The sequence below is a fragment of the Acomys russatus genome, chromosome 19, assembly GCF_903995435.1.
Source record: "Acomys russatus chromosome 19, mAcoRus1.1, whole genome shotgun sequence".
NCBI classification, from domain to species: Eukaryota; Metazoa; Chordata; class Mammalia; order Rodentia; family Muridae; genus Acomys; species Acomys russatus.
In genome coordinates, this window is record NC_067155.1 from 25,195,745 (window position 1) to 25,213,996 (window position 18,252).

Below are 18,252 nucleotides of genomic sequence, written 5' to 3' on the forward strand. Positions count from 1 at the left end.
AGAAAGGAGGAGAACACATTTTGCAGGTGGCTTGTTTAGAGGTTGTGAGGACATAAGCAATAGCACCTTCCCATGCCAGTCAAAGATGGCAGGAACAAAGGAGTGAATGAGGAAAGCCTCCTTCCCCCACTCCCCCCCCACCCCCCGCCGTGAGTGTGACCCTGGTATCCTGTCCTTAATGATGCATTAATCAATTTTCTTCCATAGAAATGATACCTCTACAAATGGAAGCATCGCAAACAGTTCTTACAAATGCCTACTGTGCTGTGAGTCTGTGAGGTTCTCTGTGCACATCGATAACCGTGATGGATGCCCAGGCACTAAATGTCTCCAATCAGTCAGGACACGCAGAGAGCGCTGGCATGTACGCGCCCCCGCCTAGCGCCATCACTCAGGCTGGCTCGCGATTGTGTTCAAAGGTTATTTTTGTGTCTCGATTTCTGATTTAGCTGTAAGATGTAAGAATCCTACCCAGTCAGGCAATGTGCTGGGTCTTGAGAAATGGCTTACAAGTAAAAATGACCTACCAGGTAGTTCCACACATAAATCCTTGGTGCTAAATCCTTAGGATAAAAATATCCACTGGTGAAAGAAATCCTTACTTAAAGGGGAAAAGAACGGTGAAGACAACGATGGTATGTGCCCTGAAAAATCCAGGCTCAAAAATTAAGGGTTTTTTGTTTGTTTGTTTTGGATATAGTTCTCAGTTGGTGTTCAGATAGGGCCTGCCATTTGCTACATGTCAAAGCACAAAACCTTTATACACTGTGCTGTTTGTTTCTTTTACTTTTTCCTAAGATGTTTAGCTTGCATTGATTGTTTTTACTGATCCGCCAGGGTTCCCAATTTCTCAATTCTTGCCCCAAGTACTCCTCCCCACCCCCACCTCAACAAATAGATAACATACAAAATCAGAAGTAAGCTGAAGATGTTTTGTTCACAGCTAGGTTGACAGTGGGGCCGGGGGGGGGGGGGGGGAGTTTTCAAGTCCTGGCATGCTGGCTTCAGTCCTACTCAATGAAACTCTGTTCTCTGGCCGAAACACTTCATGAGCAGAGGGGGCAGGATGGGGGTGGGGGAATGGGGGGACCTACAGACGGACTGAAGACTCCCCTGTGCTGTACAGGCACAGTCGTCAGCCCCCCCCCCCCCCAGGTAAGAACTACGGTAGAGGCAGCCGCACCTGCAGCTGTAGGGGCAGTGATGTTGGCGCCATCTGCATACTTCCCCGAAATCCTCGCAATCCTTTTCGTTCATGTGACTGTCCTCCTCTGAGTCACAAAATCAATTTTTACAGACTGAATCCAGTATGTCCCACCAGAGACCAGAAGTAGCAGGCTTAGCACCGCCATACACCAGCCCTGATACTAATTTGGGCAAAGAATGATCAAAATTGCATGACCTTGGGCATGAGTCAAAAGTAAGCTCCATAAGAATACGCAGTGTTACAAAAAATAACCACCCACGAGCGAACTTTTGGTGGTGTCTTTAAACCCTATAAGGTTTCAGAAGCCCCTATAAGCAAGGTTAGCAAACCGCAGATCGGGGGGTGGGGGAGGTGGAGATAGAAAAAGGAGAGCATTATACCGTCCAAACTTAAGAGCTTGAGATCAAATCCTGTGCCAACACCTTTGTATAACAAAATCATCGCATTTTAAACATTAACACAGAGTATTTTTTTACATTAATACTGAATTGTTAAATTACGACATAATAAAAGGTGGGATTTGAAAATGAGAGCTGCTTCAAAAACACTTGATTCAAATTTCATTCTTCAAATGCCCAGACAAATTGCCAGACCCTGTGCTGTCCTTTCATGAGGGGCCTCCCTGGGGCTGCCCGAGTGGAAGCATCCATCCTGAGCCAGGATTGAGTTACTCTGTAACACTCTGAGAAAAGCAAGAGTAACATCCCAGCTCCAAAGGCAGCTCCACGCCTCAGACTCCCCGGGGTTTGCTGACCCAGAAGAGAGCTGCCAAACCACCACCCCGACTTTTAGCGACAGTGTACACTGTACACCGAGTGCTTCGGGGAGAATGGCACCATGGGCACCTCAAACGGGCAGAAGCGTCACCAGGAGGTCGTAAGTCTCTGTTTATGGGATGCAGGCAGCAGATGAGGCAAAGCAGAGCAACAGTGATTGTATAGGCAGGGATGTCCTACCAAGTTCTGTTTAAGAAGCAGCCTTATTCCTACCCAGTTCCTGGGAATTAATTTCCATCATCAATGGGACCGTTTAAAACAGTAGCTCTCAATCTTCCTAGCACTGGGAACCTTTAATACAGTTCCCCCCTGTGGTGACAAGCCCCCACCACCACTATAAAATTATTTTCTTGCTACATCGTAACTGGTACTGTAAATACCCGATATGGGACCCCTGCCACTCCCAAAGGGGTCCAGGCCCACAGGTGGAGAATTGCTGGTTTAACGTTTCACCCCATCAGCAATGTCCGGGTCAAAAGATTCAGTGTTTACATAGAATGGCAGCCAGCCATATTCCTATATTAGGGTCCCTGTTACAATGAAGAAAACAGAAAAGGACTTCAGGTACCATTTATTTCCTGTGACAGTCACAAAGCTGTTGTGTCACAGTGGTGTGGGTTGGGGAGCGTGGCCTGGGGGTGGGGGAAGGCACAGTAATCACTGTTAGAATAACGACATCAATCAAGTGATTTTCCCCACTTTCCCCTATGAGTCCATGGGGACTCCAAAATGACCGTATTTCCACATGTGCTGGGAAGTGTCTACCTCACACAGCATACGCGAGCAGCCGGACCACAGCTCAGCAGACAGGTGGACCTCGCGGCTCCTCTCTTCCCAGACTGAGTTCTACAGTTCTTCTCTTGGATCTTTCTGTGTCTTCTGCGCGGCTCTGTCTCCCTCGCTGGGTGCCAGCCACGTGAGATACACCTTCACCGGGTCAATGTGCCAGTGTTTGTGAAATGATATGGGAATTTGATGAGAGAGGTAGCTCTTAGGGTAGTCTACTGGCCGAGCCTGCACGAAGAGCAAAGAAAGAAGAAACAAAAAAAACGTAAGGTTTTTTGGTGATTAGGAATGGTTGGTGGCAGGGAGGGGGGAGGGCGCAGTGGTGCACGCCTATAATCCCAGCACTCAGGAAGGCAGAGATGGGCGGATCTCTCTTGGTCCACGAAGCCAGTCCAGGACAGCCAAGGTACACAGAGAAACACTGTCTCAAACCACAACCCCATCCCACCTCCAAAATATGATCAGTTAGGGGCTGGGCGCGATGGCGCACTCCTTTCATCTTAGCACTCAGGAGGCAGTGGCAGGCTGATCTCTGTGAGTTCAAGGCCAGCCTGGTCTATAAAGCAAGTCCAGGATAGGCAGGGCTCTATTACACAGAGAAATCAAGTCTCAAAAAACCAAAAACAAAGAAACAAACAAACAAACAAACAAAACCAAAAACCAATGATGTGCCCACTCGCCTGCAGCAGATGGGAACAAATATGGAGACCCACAACTGCACAGGGCAGAGAGACTGGAATACTCAGCCCTACTGAGATGTCTCCATCAAATCCCTCCCCTGAGGGTCACGGGACTCTGTAGAAGAGGAGATAGGAAGATCGTAGGATCCTGTGGGGATGGAAGACCAAGGAGAAGAGGCCTTCTACACACAGCGGTACCGGCACACATGTGAACTGACAGGGACGGAGGCAGCACGCACAAAGCCTACACAGGTCTGCGTCAGCTGAGTCCCACACCGAGAAAGCAAGTGAGCACAGGAAGTGGACACAGGAAATGGACACAGGAAGTGGACACAAGCCCTACCCCTCACCCTGAAGTCATGTCCACTTGAACTGCTCACAAAGGGAGAATTTGTTTTCTCCCAAGGAGTCTCGCCAACGATTCAAACCACACTTAAGGAGAGGAGGCTCCATGCTTAGCAAGAGATAACCATTTTTAGAAGTTCAGCTTTTTTGTTTTGTTTTTGTCTTATTGCTTTGTCTGGGCTTTTTTTTTTTTAAACGGTATCTTTTTTCCCCTTATATACTATGGTTTGTGATTTTGTGTTTTTATGGGATTTCACATGTGTCTACATCTGTATGTATGTTTCTTTCTTTCTTTCTTTCTTTCTTTCTTTCTTTCTTTCTTTCTTTTCTCCAGTTTTTTTTTCCTTGTCCCAGTCTGGTTTTTTTATTTTCACTTTCTTTTCTTTTCTTTCTCTTTCTTTCTTTCTTTCTTTCTTTCTTTCTTTCTTTGTGTGTGTGTGTGTGTGTGCGTGTGTGTGTTTGTGTTTGTTTTTAGATCTCTGTGATTTCTAATGAGAGAAAGAAAAGGGGGCGTGGGTTTGTGGAAATGGTGCATGCGGTGGGGAGGATCTGGGAGGAACTGAGGGATGGGAACCGGACTCGGAATATATTGTATGGTAAAAACCTATTTCCAATTTTAAGAAGTGACTGGCTCAGCAGGTGAAAGCGCTCCATGCCGAGCCTGAGGGCTTCCCTCCCTGGGCCCCGTGTGGTGTTAAACACTTGTCAGAAGGGACCTGGCCAGTAGCCTCACTCCTCGCCTGTGGTATACATGTGGGTTCAGACAGGCTTTGTAAAGCGGGGGGACCCCATGCAGACCATTTCCTCCTTGTCTGGGCCCCATGATGAAGGTCTTTTTGGTGTCAGGTGCTGTTGAGTGCCCAGATGTTGGGGCACAGATGTCTGACTCCTTTCTGAGCCATCCTCATCCTTTCCACTTTACCCTGGGGGGGACATGCACAGCACCCCCAAAGAGCAGCATTCTGCACATAGAGTACCCTCCGCCAGCGCTGAACTGCTAACTGCAACCTCACACTCTCATGCAGTTCACGCATGTGTGTGTCAGGCTCCTGGTAAGCTCTGGGGACGCAGACAACTAGGGATCCGCTCTTGTTTTCAGAGCCCGCAGCCTAGTGGCACAGAGCACATTCTCATCTGGGCATCACACACACTGGGGGATACCTCACCCCTAAACACACACTGGGGCATCCCTCACCCCTAAACACACACTGGGGCATCCCTCACCCCTATACACACACTGGGGCATCCCTCACCCCTAAACACACACTGGGGCATCCCTCACCCCTAAACACACACTGGGGCATCCCTCACCCCTATACACACACTGGGGCATCCCTCACCCCTAAACACAGCACATAAAGGTAACACACACACTGGGAGATCCCTCACCCCTAAACACAGCACATAAAGGTAACACACACACTGGGGGATCCCTCACCCCTAAACACAGCACATAAAGGTAACACACACACTGGGGGATCCCTCACCCCTAAACACAGCACATAAAGGTAACACACACACTGGGGGATCCCTCACCCCTAAACACAGCACATAAAGGTAACACACACACTGGGGGATCCCTCACCCCTATGCACAGCACATAAAGGTAACACACATAGTGGGGCATCCCTCACCCCTAAACACAGCACATAAAGGTAAATTTTTTAAATTTTTATTGCAGAATAACATTTTGTTGTGTTTTGCCTTTTGAGACAGGATCTCTCTACATAGCCCAAGTTAGCCTGGAACTTTCTATGTAGACCAGGATGGCCTTAAACTCAGAGATCCACCTGCCTCTGCCTCTGCCTCCTGAGTGCTGGGATTTACAATGCATGTCACAACAACTGGCCCAAGACAAATGTTGGTTCACATTGCAATTGCTCCACTTTAATGTTTGATAGTGACTATGTGGACCTGAAAGCAGCCGGGATATATTTTCCACTGCTGTCCCTCCAGTTCCCCTCTCATTGGCTGTAATTTCTCTTAATGACTTTAATTTCTCAAATGTCTTTCTCTCTATGTCTGTTTCATACTCTGCTTTCCGGAGATTGTTCAAGCACGGTAATAAATACAAACAGTTTCCTCCATGATTCATTTATGTCAGCAGTGTGTGGTGTGTGACGTAACTTCTGGGAAAGAAAAAAAAAAAAAAAGGAAGAAGGCTTATTTCCCAGGTCTCCTCTGAGACATAGGTTGCTCAGGAGTGAGGACAAGATGATCTCAGGGCCCAGGCTACCTGTGGTTCCAGTGTACCCAGAGGACGGCTTTCAAAGAGAAAACATGAGATTATTGTAGGGAAAGGCTGTCATTCTGGTCTGGACATGCAAACGAAAACAAGGACTAAACCTGAGAAGAGCTGAAAAGCCTTAATGTTATTTAATGTCACCGTTTAGATCCTCTCCAGAAAATGCGGCCCAGGCAGGATTAGACAGGCCTTAAAAGGACAGAGCTGGGGACAAAAGCTACAGTGTTCAAAGGCAAATTGAAACCAGACATGATTTTGTTCACATTAACCAAGACTTTTGGTTTCTGTTGATGTCCTTAATTTGCCTGTAAATTTATATAGCTGTTTGTTTTACATAGTTCCTTATTTAGTCTCCAAAACTAAAATTATCTCAGCAGTTAAAATGGTATGTAATGAACTCTTTTAGATTCTTTTATTTCGTGTGTATGAGTGCTGGCCTGCATGTATGTATGTGCACCACATGCAGGCCTGGTGCCCATGGAGGTCAGAAGAAGTCCCCGGAGCCCTGCGACTGGGGTCACAGCCGGTGGGGAGCCCCCACGTGGGTGCCGGGAAAAGAGCCTGAGTCCTCTGCTAGACAACGGCAAGCTAGCTTCTCTGACAGCCGGTGGGTGACGCACTGATCTATGGGCATGGCAGTGGCGATGCGGCCACATCACAACTGACTATCTGAGCTGACGTTCGTACGTCTCCATCTCTTCCTGCCCAAGCCATCTCCTCTGGAACCAGAGCTTTCACTTATCCCCATGAGACACACACAGGTGAAAACGACATCCCCTGGAAGCAAGTCAGGGTAGGCAGCAGGTAGCACGGCAGCAACTTTGGACGTGAACAATTTGTAATCTGCTATTCATATTCAAAAAAATATATATATAGCAGGTGGGTGGGTGGTTTTTTTTAAATTAATGCTTCTCATTTTATTGTTAGGTTTTATTTGATGCCCAGAGTCCTGAAATCATTATCTATCTTTACAAATTCCTGTCCAGTTTAATATTTGTGTTTTATGCCACGAGTTCGCTGGCCGTTGCATACCACCATATCCATCAATAGAAGGTGATCTTGTGGGGAGGGGTGATCTAGACATTCCTATGACGTCACAGTTGTACGCCCTCACAGAAACAGAAGAAGAAGGCCTGGCCAGTGCTGCCATTGCGAACGCTCCCACAGCCTCTCTCCATCTCTCTCTCACACACTGGGGATCTGAGGCGTGGGCGCTGCCTCAGAGTCTCTAGGCATGAGTACAGCACGGAGATTCGGCCTCAGACAAACGTAGGTCAGGCCCTACAGATGCTGAGGGCAACAGATGCAGCAGTGTCTGCGGGGGGCGCTCAGGCCCTAGACACACTCTGCACCTTCACATGAGTTCCTATTTACCACGGGAACTAGAGAAACCGAGAATTTCAACCCATGAGGAACAACACATAACTCTAAAAACAACTGTTTCTGAATTATCTTCAAAGGACATTCACTTCAGCACTACCCTGTTTTTCTGTCTCTCGCATCATTTTATGGACGAATGTATTTTATCCTAAGAGGAAGAGGTTGCTATCGAAGAATCTAATCTTGATAAGTTACTTCCCTTACGTACAAACAGCTTTAATTATTTTGCTTGTGAGTGGAACGCCGTGACATAAAACATCGTAACACAGAGTCCAAGAGGGAGGCACACAGAATAACTCACTTCCTGAGTTCTCGTAAAGATAGCGGAAGACAGCGGCTTAAAAGGGAAAGACCTGAGAGGCCTAGGTGCTTGTGTGCCTTCAGAGGGGCCCAGGAGTGAGAGTGCCGGGGGGGGGGGGGGGGGGGGGCGGCGGCCAGGAGTGAGAGCACCCAGCGGGGGCACCCAGGAGTGAGAGCTTCCTCACACAGAAGGGCTATTCTTATTCCCTGGACACAGACTTAAGTTTCATCTCATTTCACACACTTTCTCCACTTTGTGCAAGTTGTTTTCCTATAGTGAATTCTGCTATGCTCAACTTTCTATATTGCTGTGCTATGACTGCTGCTTATTGTTAAAGAAGGGAGGAAGGGAGGGAGGGAGGGAAGGAGAGGGAGGAGGAATGAAAGGGAAGGAAGCAAACTCAGAGGGAGGAGCTGGGAGATTGTGCAGTAGTTAAGAGCACTGGCTGCTCTTCCTGAGGACCTAAGTTCAGTTCCCAGCACCCTCATGGCGGCTCACGACTGTCTGTAACTCCTGTTTCCTAGAATATGGTGCTCTCTTCTGACCTTTGTGGGCACCAGGCAAGCACGTGATACATACAATACATTCAAGCAGGCACAAGACACAGTGTAAAATCATTAAAATAGCATTCCCCGCCCCCTGAACCTGCCAGCATCTTCCTTAAGAATGTTCTTTAAGAAACATGTTGGGAATAGAAACATGCTGTCACCTGATGGAAGAGGGGGCTGTGTGTCACGGGGACCCCCAGCCCACTGAAGCACATGCCGAGGACCATGTCATCCGGAGCGTCGTTGCTGTAGCATCGGCAGCTGCTGGCAAGAAGCCTCCGGATGGCTTCCCTGCTGAAGACCATGCTGGGGAAAGCAGACAGGAGTGAGAGTAAGAGCAGTGCCATGCAGCCCGGTTAATCAGAATGGAGGTTCTTCGCAAAGGCCTTCCTCGAGTCCATCTAGCAGGAGCAGGAGGAAGAGCTTGAAGACACTCAAAAAATGGCGACTCTGCACCGCACAGGTCTACTGAGTGCAGGAACACACAACACAGCGACTCTGCACCGCACGGGTCAGCTGAGCGCAGGAACACACCAGAGACCAAACGCAGGACACGCCTCTATGACATGTGTCAGACACACCTGGTGGACAGTCACACCGCCTCTGACATGTGTCAGACACACACCTGGTGGATGGTCACACCACCTCTATGACATGTGTCAGACACACACCTGGTGGACGGTCACACCGCCTCTATGACATGTGTCAGACACACGCCTGGTGGATGGTCACACCGCCTCTATGACATGTGTCAGACACACGCCTGGTGGACGGTCACACCGCCTCTATGACATGTGTCAGACACACGCCTGGTGGACGGTCACACCGCCTCTATGACATGTGTCAGACACACGCCTGGTGGATGGTCACACCGCCTCTATGACATGTGTCAGACACACGCCTGGTAGATGGTCACACCGCCTCTATGACATGTGTCAGACACACTCCTGGTGGACGGTCACACCGCCTCTATGACATGTGTCAGACACACGCCTGGTAGACGGTCACACCACCTCTATGACATGTGTCAGACACACGCCTGGTGGACAGTCACACCGCCTCTATGACATGTGTCAGACACACGCCTGGTGGACGGTCACACCTCCTCTATGACATGTGTCAGACACACACCTGGTGGACGGTCACACCGCCTCTATGACATGTGTCAAGACACACCTGGTGGACAGTCACACCGCCTCTATGACATGTGTCAGACACACCTGGTGGACGGTCACACCACCTCTATGACATGTGTCAGACACACACCTGGTGGATGGTCACACCACCTCTATGACATGTGTCAGACACACCTGGTGGACGGTCACACCACCTCTATGACATGTGTCAGACACACACCTGGTGGATGGTCACACCACCTCTATGACATGTGTCAGACACACGCCTGGTAGATGGTCACACCACCTCTATGACATGTGTCAGACACACGCCTGGTGGACAGTCACACCGCCTCTATGACATGTGTCAGACACACACCTGGTGGACGGTCACACCACTTCTATGACATGTGTCAGACATACCTGGTGGACGGTCACACCGCCTCTATGACATGTGTCAAGACACACCTGGTGGACGGTCACACCGCCTCTATGACATGTGTCAGACACACCTGGTGGACGGTCACACCACCTCTATGACATGTGTCAGACACACCTGGTGGATGGTCACACCACCTCTATGACATGTGTCAGACACACCTGGTGGACGGTCACACCACCTCTATGACATGTGTCAGACACACACCTGGTGGATGGTCACACCACCTCTATGACATGTGTCAGACACACTCCTGGTGGACGGTCACACCGCCTCTATGACATGTGTCAGACACACGCCTGGTAGATGGTCACACCACCTCTATGACATGTGTCAGACACACGCCTGGTGGACAGTCACACCGCCTCTATGACATGTGTCAGACACACACCTGGTGGACGGTCACACCACCTCTATGACATGTGTCAGACACACCTGGTGGACGGTCACACCGCCTCTATGACATGTGTCAAGACACACCTGGTGGACAGTCACACCGCCTCTATGACATGTGTCAGACACACCTGGTGGACGGTCACACCGCCTCTATGACATGTGTCAGACACACGCCTGGTGGACGGTCACACTGCCTCTATGACATGTGTCAGACACATTCCTGGTGGACGGTCACACTGCCTCTATGACATGTGTCAGACACACGCCTGGTAGATGGTCACACCACCTCTATGACATGTGTCAGACACACGCCTGGTGGACGGTCACACTGCCTCTATGACATGTGTCAGACACATTCCTGGTGGATGGTCACACTGCCTCTATGACATGTGTCAGACACATGCCTAGAGGATAGTCACACCGCCTCTATAACATGTGTCAAGACACACCTGGCGGACGGTCACACCGCCTCTATGGCATGTGTCAGACACGTGCCTGATGTTACTTGTATCGGATACATGCCTGGTGGACAGTATGACATGTGTCAGACACACGCCTGATGGATGATCACACCGTCTCTATGACATGTGTCAGAGACACATGCCTGATGGACGGTCACGCCGTCTCTTTGGGATGTCTGTGCTGTTCCTGGCTCTATTCTGGTGGTCAGTTCTTCCCAGGATGCCACAGAGGCCGGTGAGACCCTGAGCACAGCCTTCTGCCTACATCAGGCACATAAACTGACCAGCTCAGAAAGGAAAACAACAACAATGCCATTCATCTCATTTACTCCAAACACCCCAACTTTGAAGGCCCAAGCGAACAAGTGAAAAACAGACAGCTGACGTATACAGGGCAAAGGCTTTACTTCCCCAGGAACCCAGAAGGCCCACACAGCCATGTTCCTGATGGCCCCGCCCCAGGGCCTGTGGAGCAGGACAATAAGTTTCTGTAGAGCTGTGTTTCACGAGGTGACTGCTTGCACACGTTCTGTCTGTCAGAGCGTGCCTGTGGCATGTGTACACGTAGGTGGCCAAACAGAACTTTCAGGTCTGTACCTCACGACACAATGTACTCTGCTACTTCCTAGGTTATTTTTCAAGTCTCTCTATATCTCAATACTTAACAATGGCTCTTATAAGCCAGGAACAGAGGCTCGGTGGTGCACACCTGTAATCCCAGCACTCAGGGAGGCAGAGGCAGGAGGATCTCTGTGAGTTCCGGGGCCAGCCTGGTCTATAAAGTGAGTTGTGAGTCCAGGACAGCCAAGGCTACACAGAGAAACCCTGCCTCGAAAAAAGAAAAACAAGCAAAACTAAAAACTAAAACAAACAAACAAATCAAAGAATGGCTGTCCATGAACAGATTTTTTTCCCTTAACTTATTTTTACTTTATGTGCATGTGTGACTGTTTGCGCGCATGTATGGACGCGTATGACATGTGCACAGTGTTCAAAAAGGCCAGAAGAGGTCATGTTACGCCCCAGCACTGGAGTTAACAGCTGGGAATAAACCATGTGGGTGCTGGGAACTGAACTAGGTCCTCTGGAAGAGCAGCCAGTGCGCTTAACCTCTGAGCCATCTCTCCAGCCCCTAACTTGCTGTATTTAAAAAAAAAAAAAAATTGATTCTAGGCCAGGTGGTGGTGGTGTGCACGCCTTTAATCCCTGTACTCAGGAAGCAGAGGCAGGAGGATCTCTGTGAGTTCGAGGCCAGCCTGGTCTACAGAGCGAGTTCCAGGACAGCCAGGGCTGTTATACAGAGAAACCCTGGCTCAAAAACCAAACCAAACACACACACACACACACACACACACACACACACACACACACACACACACACACACACACACAAAACAAACAAACAAACAGCCTCACCAAAAACCAAAAACACTGATTCTTTAGCCAAATCATTAGACAATCCTAAGTAGCCCTGGACAAAGTACATCATATTGCCTGGACCTTCAATATGTCGTTCAAAGGCTGAACGACTCATTTCACGAAGATTACTTCTGCATCTCGGTGAAGGGACTTTAATTTTTAAAACATTTGTTTATTTACTTTATGTATATAAGAGCACCTACATGCCAGAAGAGGGCATCAGATCACATTATAGATGGCTGTGAGCCACCATGTGGTTGCTGGGAATTGAACTCAGGACCTCTGGATGAGCAGACAGTGCTCTTAACCACTGAGCCATCTCTCCAGCCCTGGGGAAGGAACTTTACAAACCGAGCCTTGCATGAGTCGTGTCCTCTACGTGGAAATTAAGTGCCAGTGTTGATGCACTTCTTTATTTGTTCCTTCTCTGTACCTCGAAAGGTAGTGAGTCGCTTTGCTGCAACGTAGGGCCGTGGCAGGAAGTAGGACACAGGTGCTGTTACAACGTGGGGCCGTGGCAGGAAGTAGGACACAGGTGCTGTTACAGAGGTGAGAACGGTCTGTAACCTACTTCCTGTCATGGGAGGTGGGGAAGTGCATTAGAAAACCATCCAGCCTCCACTGCAGGGCTGGGCGGGGCTGCTGCCAAAAAGGAGTGGTAAATGGCAGCCAGGGTGAGTCCACAAGGGGAGCTGGTGACATAGGAGCTGGGGACAAAGGAGCTGGAGGGAACAGTGTTTCTGAGGAATTACAAGTTCAGCATGGATTCACAAGGACACTTGCCAAAGTCACAGGGTGGGCGGTGGTAGTGGGTGGGTGGGGGCAAATGGTGGGCTCCAGTTAGCTATTGGGTTACTAGGAAGGCAGATGCCTCGGCTCGCTCTCTCTCATTTCCTGCCTCAATGCGGTTTCTCCCTCAGGCTCATGTTCCTGTCACCAAGCCACCCTCCATGTGACGTCCCCAGAAGGCTGCCACCAGGGCCATGTTCATGGACTTCTAAAACCACGCGCTAGAGAAGCCTCTCCGTGTTAAAAGTAACCGAGGCGCAAGTATTGTGTTACCGAGACAATGGAGATGAAGCCGAAGCCATTCCGAACCAAGGTGTTATAAAACAGGAACAGAACGCCCTGGCCTCTCAGAAGCCCATACACTTTATATATATATATGTTTAAAATACCTCTTGGCACGCCATAAACATAAGTGTCTGTGGCTGATAACCAGTTAATACCCTCCTTAACACCTGATAGTGAAGACTGCAGCACTAACAGGAAAGATTAACTGCGCGATTGATTTACCCATAAAAAATCAAATTAAAACCTTTCCCTGTAGAGTTCAGGCAGGTGCTTCATTTAAAATGATTGATTTTTAGCTATTATTTAAGAACCTATAAATCCTACACAAATATTATTTAATTGTCTAAGTCTAAGATTCAATGCACTTCTCTCATCAAATGTGCTTTATTAAGCACTGGATAATTTAAATTTTTAATGACTTTTTTCCTGAAATTAAAATCTATAAGCATTTTTTTCATCTAAAAAGACAGTCAAAAATCATTGGCTATCGAGCATCAAGCATTATTACAGAGATATTCATAACCAAGTACTTGGACCTGAATTTTGTACTACTTTTTCAAAGAATAAAATCATCTTTACAATGAGCTCTGTTCATGTTTCTGAAGCATAAAGTTTGCTTTTCTATAGTAGAAGCAACCACCATCTAAAGACAGTCCCCGTGCCAGACAGACCTCAGAGGCCCGTAAGGAACGCAATATAAAAACTACCTCCAGCTAGGCATGCTGGCACACCCTTGCGATCCCAGGTCACTCTGAGGCAGTGGGAGGAGCTCCAGGCCAGCTGCGGCCCCATCTCATCTTCTGTAGCATTTACCTGGTAATAGGTACTAGAAGTGATCAGGAACCGGTTTAAAGTTTGCAGGAGCATGGGCTCAGGTCACGTGCCCATGCCACGTTTTTACCTGTAATGGCTCTAAGCACCTGCATGGGATAAACAGAGCTGCAGAGAGACAAGAGGTGGACGGCAGCATCCACAAAGCAGTCAGCTCACTTACCCGCCTCCTCCTGTGATGTAACTGTAGCCACCTGTGCCCAGGCCGTAGCCATAGCGCTCACCCAGAAACACTGGATCGCCGGAGTCATAGCAGCTAAGCAAATGTCGGAGCCTGGAGATGCTGAGATGTAAAGACAAGGCTTACTCGACTTGTTATAACGGGGCTTCAGGAAAAATCGTGAAGAGGTGAAATTCAAGTGTGTAATACATGGATTTAAAAAAAAAAAAAACCTTCAAAATATAAAGGCTGTACATTAGAAGGGAAGGTGAGAGGTCAGAGGTGTCGGAACTCAGGCCTGCCAGCCACAGGCCCTCGCTGAGGGCAGCATGATGGCAGGTGAGTGGGTAAAGGTAGTCAGATTGCTGCAACTCTGCTCTACCACGCTGTTTCTAAGCGAATGTCACTCAAACCCCATCTTTCCTCACGTGGTCTAGGGTTGTTTTAACTCTACATAGCCAAAAAGAGCTTCTGAGGGGCAAGTGGGCTTGGGGGGTCTCCTGTCAGGCTGGGGCTAGCAAGTGGGAAGAAAATGAGGAGAAAGGTGTCCCCACAAATCCTCCCATCATGCCATCTTTTCCTAAATACGGCTCCACAGGGCACGAGCTATGGTTGACGTACGTTATCTGTTGAGTATTTTAGGGCACACCTGCCCTGTACAGTGTCAACAATGGCAGCCTACAGAGGTCACTGGGAACACCCACAAGCTGCAGAGAAGTGAATAAGCCAGATCATGGGAAATACAATATAAAACTCACTTTTTAAAGCTAACACGCAGGCTGATGTAGCAAAGGCAAGGGCCCCCTGTCTTTTGAGCTGGCCATGTACGGGTGGGGGGGGGCACATTTTTTAATTAATCCCAGCAGTGGTGAGGTAGGGATAGGTGGATCTCTGAAAGTTGGGGGCTAGCCTGGTCTACACAGTGAGCTCAGGTTAACAAGACAGAGAGCGGCGGGGGGGGGGGGGGGGGGGAGTGGAGAAAGCAGCTTTCCTGTATAAGGATAAGGCAAAAGCAGCTGCAACCAGTCCCTATAAGCCTGCACTCCAAGGGGCTCACAAGCTGTAAGACTATTACAAATTGTAAGGCTCTAAATAGGTTTAGAATGTGTGGAGGCCTTTGCTGAGGCTGGCAGTTTCTGGGTGAGCATAAAACACTGCCCATCCACGTTCTGCTATGTTTGGCATGACAGTTAAACATTCTAAGCTCCTAATTTGGAATCTGTCTTCCAGAAGCAGTCTGAGAAATAAATCTGCCCCGGGAGGGTGACTGCGTGCACTGCGGAGGGGCCGTGCTAGAAGACCTAAAAAAACTGCAGCCTGGGGTTCAGTATGAAAAAACCAAAACCCTCCAAATTTTTTAGGGCAAAACAGGTCTACTTGAGCTTAAAACAAAACCAAGAAACAAAACAACCAAAACCAGAGGGGCTACAGAGTTGGATCTGCAACCGAGTCCTGGCTGCTCCTGCGGAGGACCCAGGTTCAGGTCCTTGCATCCAGAAGGAGCCGCACAACCACTGGTGTCTCCAGTTCCAGGGGATCCAGCGCCCTCTTCTGGCCTCTCTAGACACTGCACACATGTGGGGCACACGCATACACTCAGGTGAAAGGCACGTACACATAAAATTTTAAAAATTTAAATTCTTAAAATTAAAAAGGGGGAGAGAGAATTGTTTTTCTCTTCTTCCTACATATTGCAAAATTGTCAATTCCACCTACAACATTCAGTATTTTAAGGTTAAAGTAATTTAAGATTCCTCTGGGGTTTTTTTTTCCTTATACCACCGGATGACTCCCATCTTCGACACACTGCTGCGAGGCTCAGAGACCGCAAATGGAGTCTGATAATTGTCGACCCCTTCTCAGTCACACTAACTAAGGAGTTGGAATGTGGGTGAAGAAAATAGATTTCAATTCCACCCAAGGGAGTCTGGCCCAGGAAAAGCACTTCACTTAACAGTCCGCTCCCATTTCAGGCATCTCTTTAGTCTCAGACATGTAAGAAAATAGCACGTCCATGCTCTCTAGCACGTACTGGCCAAGTTGGACGAGGACAGCCTGGCAGCATGGCAGATCTCACCAGGGCAACGCCAACACCTGCCAAGGCTAGAGGGTGCTGTATCCTGGCCTATTACGGTATTGCGTTTTATAATCACAGAAGGGTTACAAGCACAGGACGAAAGCCCAAACACCCTTTCCCCAGACCTACCAGCTATTTTCGTTTACTCTAGCGTCTCAGTCACAGCCTCTCCTCTTTGTATATAAAAAAACCAACGTTAAATGCATAATGTGGATATTTTTTTTTCACCCTCCTGAAAAATGTGTGCTAATTCTCCTGAAAGTGCAATATAGTATATCCGTCCCCAACCACTCTGGCATGTATTTCCTAAGAGCAGAAAAAGTCCTCGGCTTAAAAATCAGCCATTCTGACCCCACATATTTAACCAAGAGACATGAAAGCAAGATGTCTACATAGTGGGGGCTGGAGCAGTGGCTCAGCAGTTAAGAACACCGGCTGCTCTTGCAGAGGACCAGCGTTCAGTTCCCAGCACCCACGTGGCAGCTCGCATACATCTCCAGTTCTAGGAGAGCTGATGCCCCTTCTGTTCTTCACGGGCATTACACCCAGGTGGCACACACATATAGGCAACACATATAAAATAAGATATATATATATATATATATATATATTAGCTTTAATTATAATAACGGTATGACTAAGTTGACCAGTAATTCTAATTTTTATGAACTGATGCAACACTGTCAGTTTCAGAGGTTCCCCCTCTATCTTGCGGGGTTTTGTTTGTTTGTTTTGTTTTTGGCTAGTAGTTATTGCCATGTCTTGAATTCTCAAATTATCTCCCCACTGTCTACTTTGCTGTTAATCTGGTTCAAAAGGCTCTTAAAATACCTAATGTAGAGTTTTCATGTCTATACGATTATTTTGGACTCAGCTCGCCTTCCAGGTGTCCCCTTTGAACCTGCGGTGATTACTCTGTAACAGCGCAGTGACTAACAGTAAGATGACTCATGTCAACTCCGTCAATTCTGGGACGGTCTCGCTTATTGTCCCAGTCTGCCCAGTGGGACCAGAGGCCATGCCTAGCCCCACATGACTGCCACTGTCATTCCCGCTGACCACTTTAGCTGGCTCAGTTTTAGCATGTAGAAGCTTCTACTTGGCTGAACAAGTAATGCCAGGGTTGTTTTCCAGAAGTCTGTCTATTTTGTAGTTGTTTGTTTTTTGAGACAGGGTTTCTCTGTGTAGCTAGCCCTGGCTGGCCTGGAACTGTCTCTGTAGACCAGGCTGGCCTCGAACTCAGAGATCCCAGAGTGCTGGGATTATAGGCGTGCGCCACCACCGCTTATCCGCCTTGCCTGCTTCTTTCCTAGTAATACGTCCTGCAACAGCCTCGGTCCCCTGAGACCCTTAGCCCCTAACTTTCACACCAAGTGTGTCAGGTTCCAGCCAGTGCCTCCCTCCTCCCTCGGCGATGGCTTGGCACGGCCGGAAGGCAGTCAGTGGGGCCATGACCTGCCTCACGTGCCGGGTGTTCAGGATCTTAAAACCGTCTCTTCCCTGCTGCTCTGGCATCATATCTCCACCCTAGCTTCGCATGCCAGAGCCGGTCCTGGGATGACAAGGACTCTCACCTGATTAAGGTATCGTCATCCACAATGACTAGCCACGCTATTTTGTCATGGCTGCGATTCAGAAATCTTTCCAAAATGGCAAATGTTTTTCCACAATGACCTAGGGAAGGTAAGAAGAAAACTGTCAGTTTGTAAAACTGTATATTTTGTTCTATGCTATGTAGCATTCATTTAATTTTTTTCTAGTTTTAGAGTGATTGAACAGCCTGAATGCTGATATGCACAAAAACAACTTGAAATTTTCCTAACAATTAGCCTAATTCTCATGTCGGCTGAAATGAACCCTCTCCTCTCTGCATTGCTTCTGCCCCTGGTGTTTTGTCACAGCCACCGAGGGGCTAGGTAAGACAGTGTCTATAATCCCAGCACTTAGGAGGTGGATACAGGAGGATCATGGCTTCAGGGCTAGCCTGGGCTACATCAATTCGTCCGCAAAAG

The 18,252-nt window shown here is 48.4% G+C and overlaps 1 protein-coding gene across 1 annotated transcript in view; it reads right to left on the reverse strand.

Annotated features, from left to right (window-relative positions):
* Window positions 1-2,691: 2,691 nt before the first annotated feature.
* The window catches only part of B3glct (beta 3-glucosyltransferase), a 90,894-nt gene continuing 75,333 nt past the window's right edge, over window positions 2,692-18,252 (reverse strand). The window contains exons 12-15 of the mRNA XM_051162842.1: window positions 17,815-17,914; window positions 14,167-14,286; window positions 8,430-8,574; window positions 2,692-2,997 (exon numbers count right to left, since the gene is read on the reverse strand). Coding sequence (XP_051018799.1) covers window positions 2,830-2,997; window positions 8,430-8,574; window positions 14,167-14,286; window positions 17,815-17,914 — 533 coding nt within the window. The 3' untranslated portion in view covers window positions 2,692-2,829. The remainder of the gene's footprint in view (window positions 2,998-8,429; window positions 8,575-14,166; window positions 14,287-17,814; window positions 17,915-18,252) is intronic.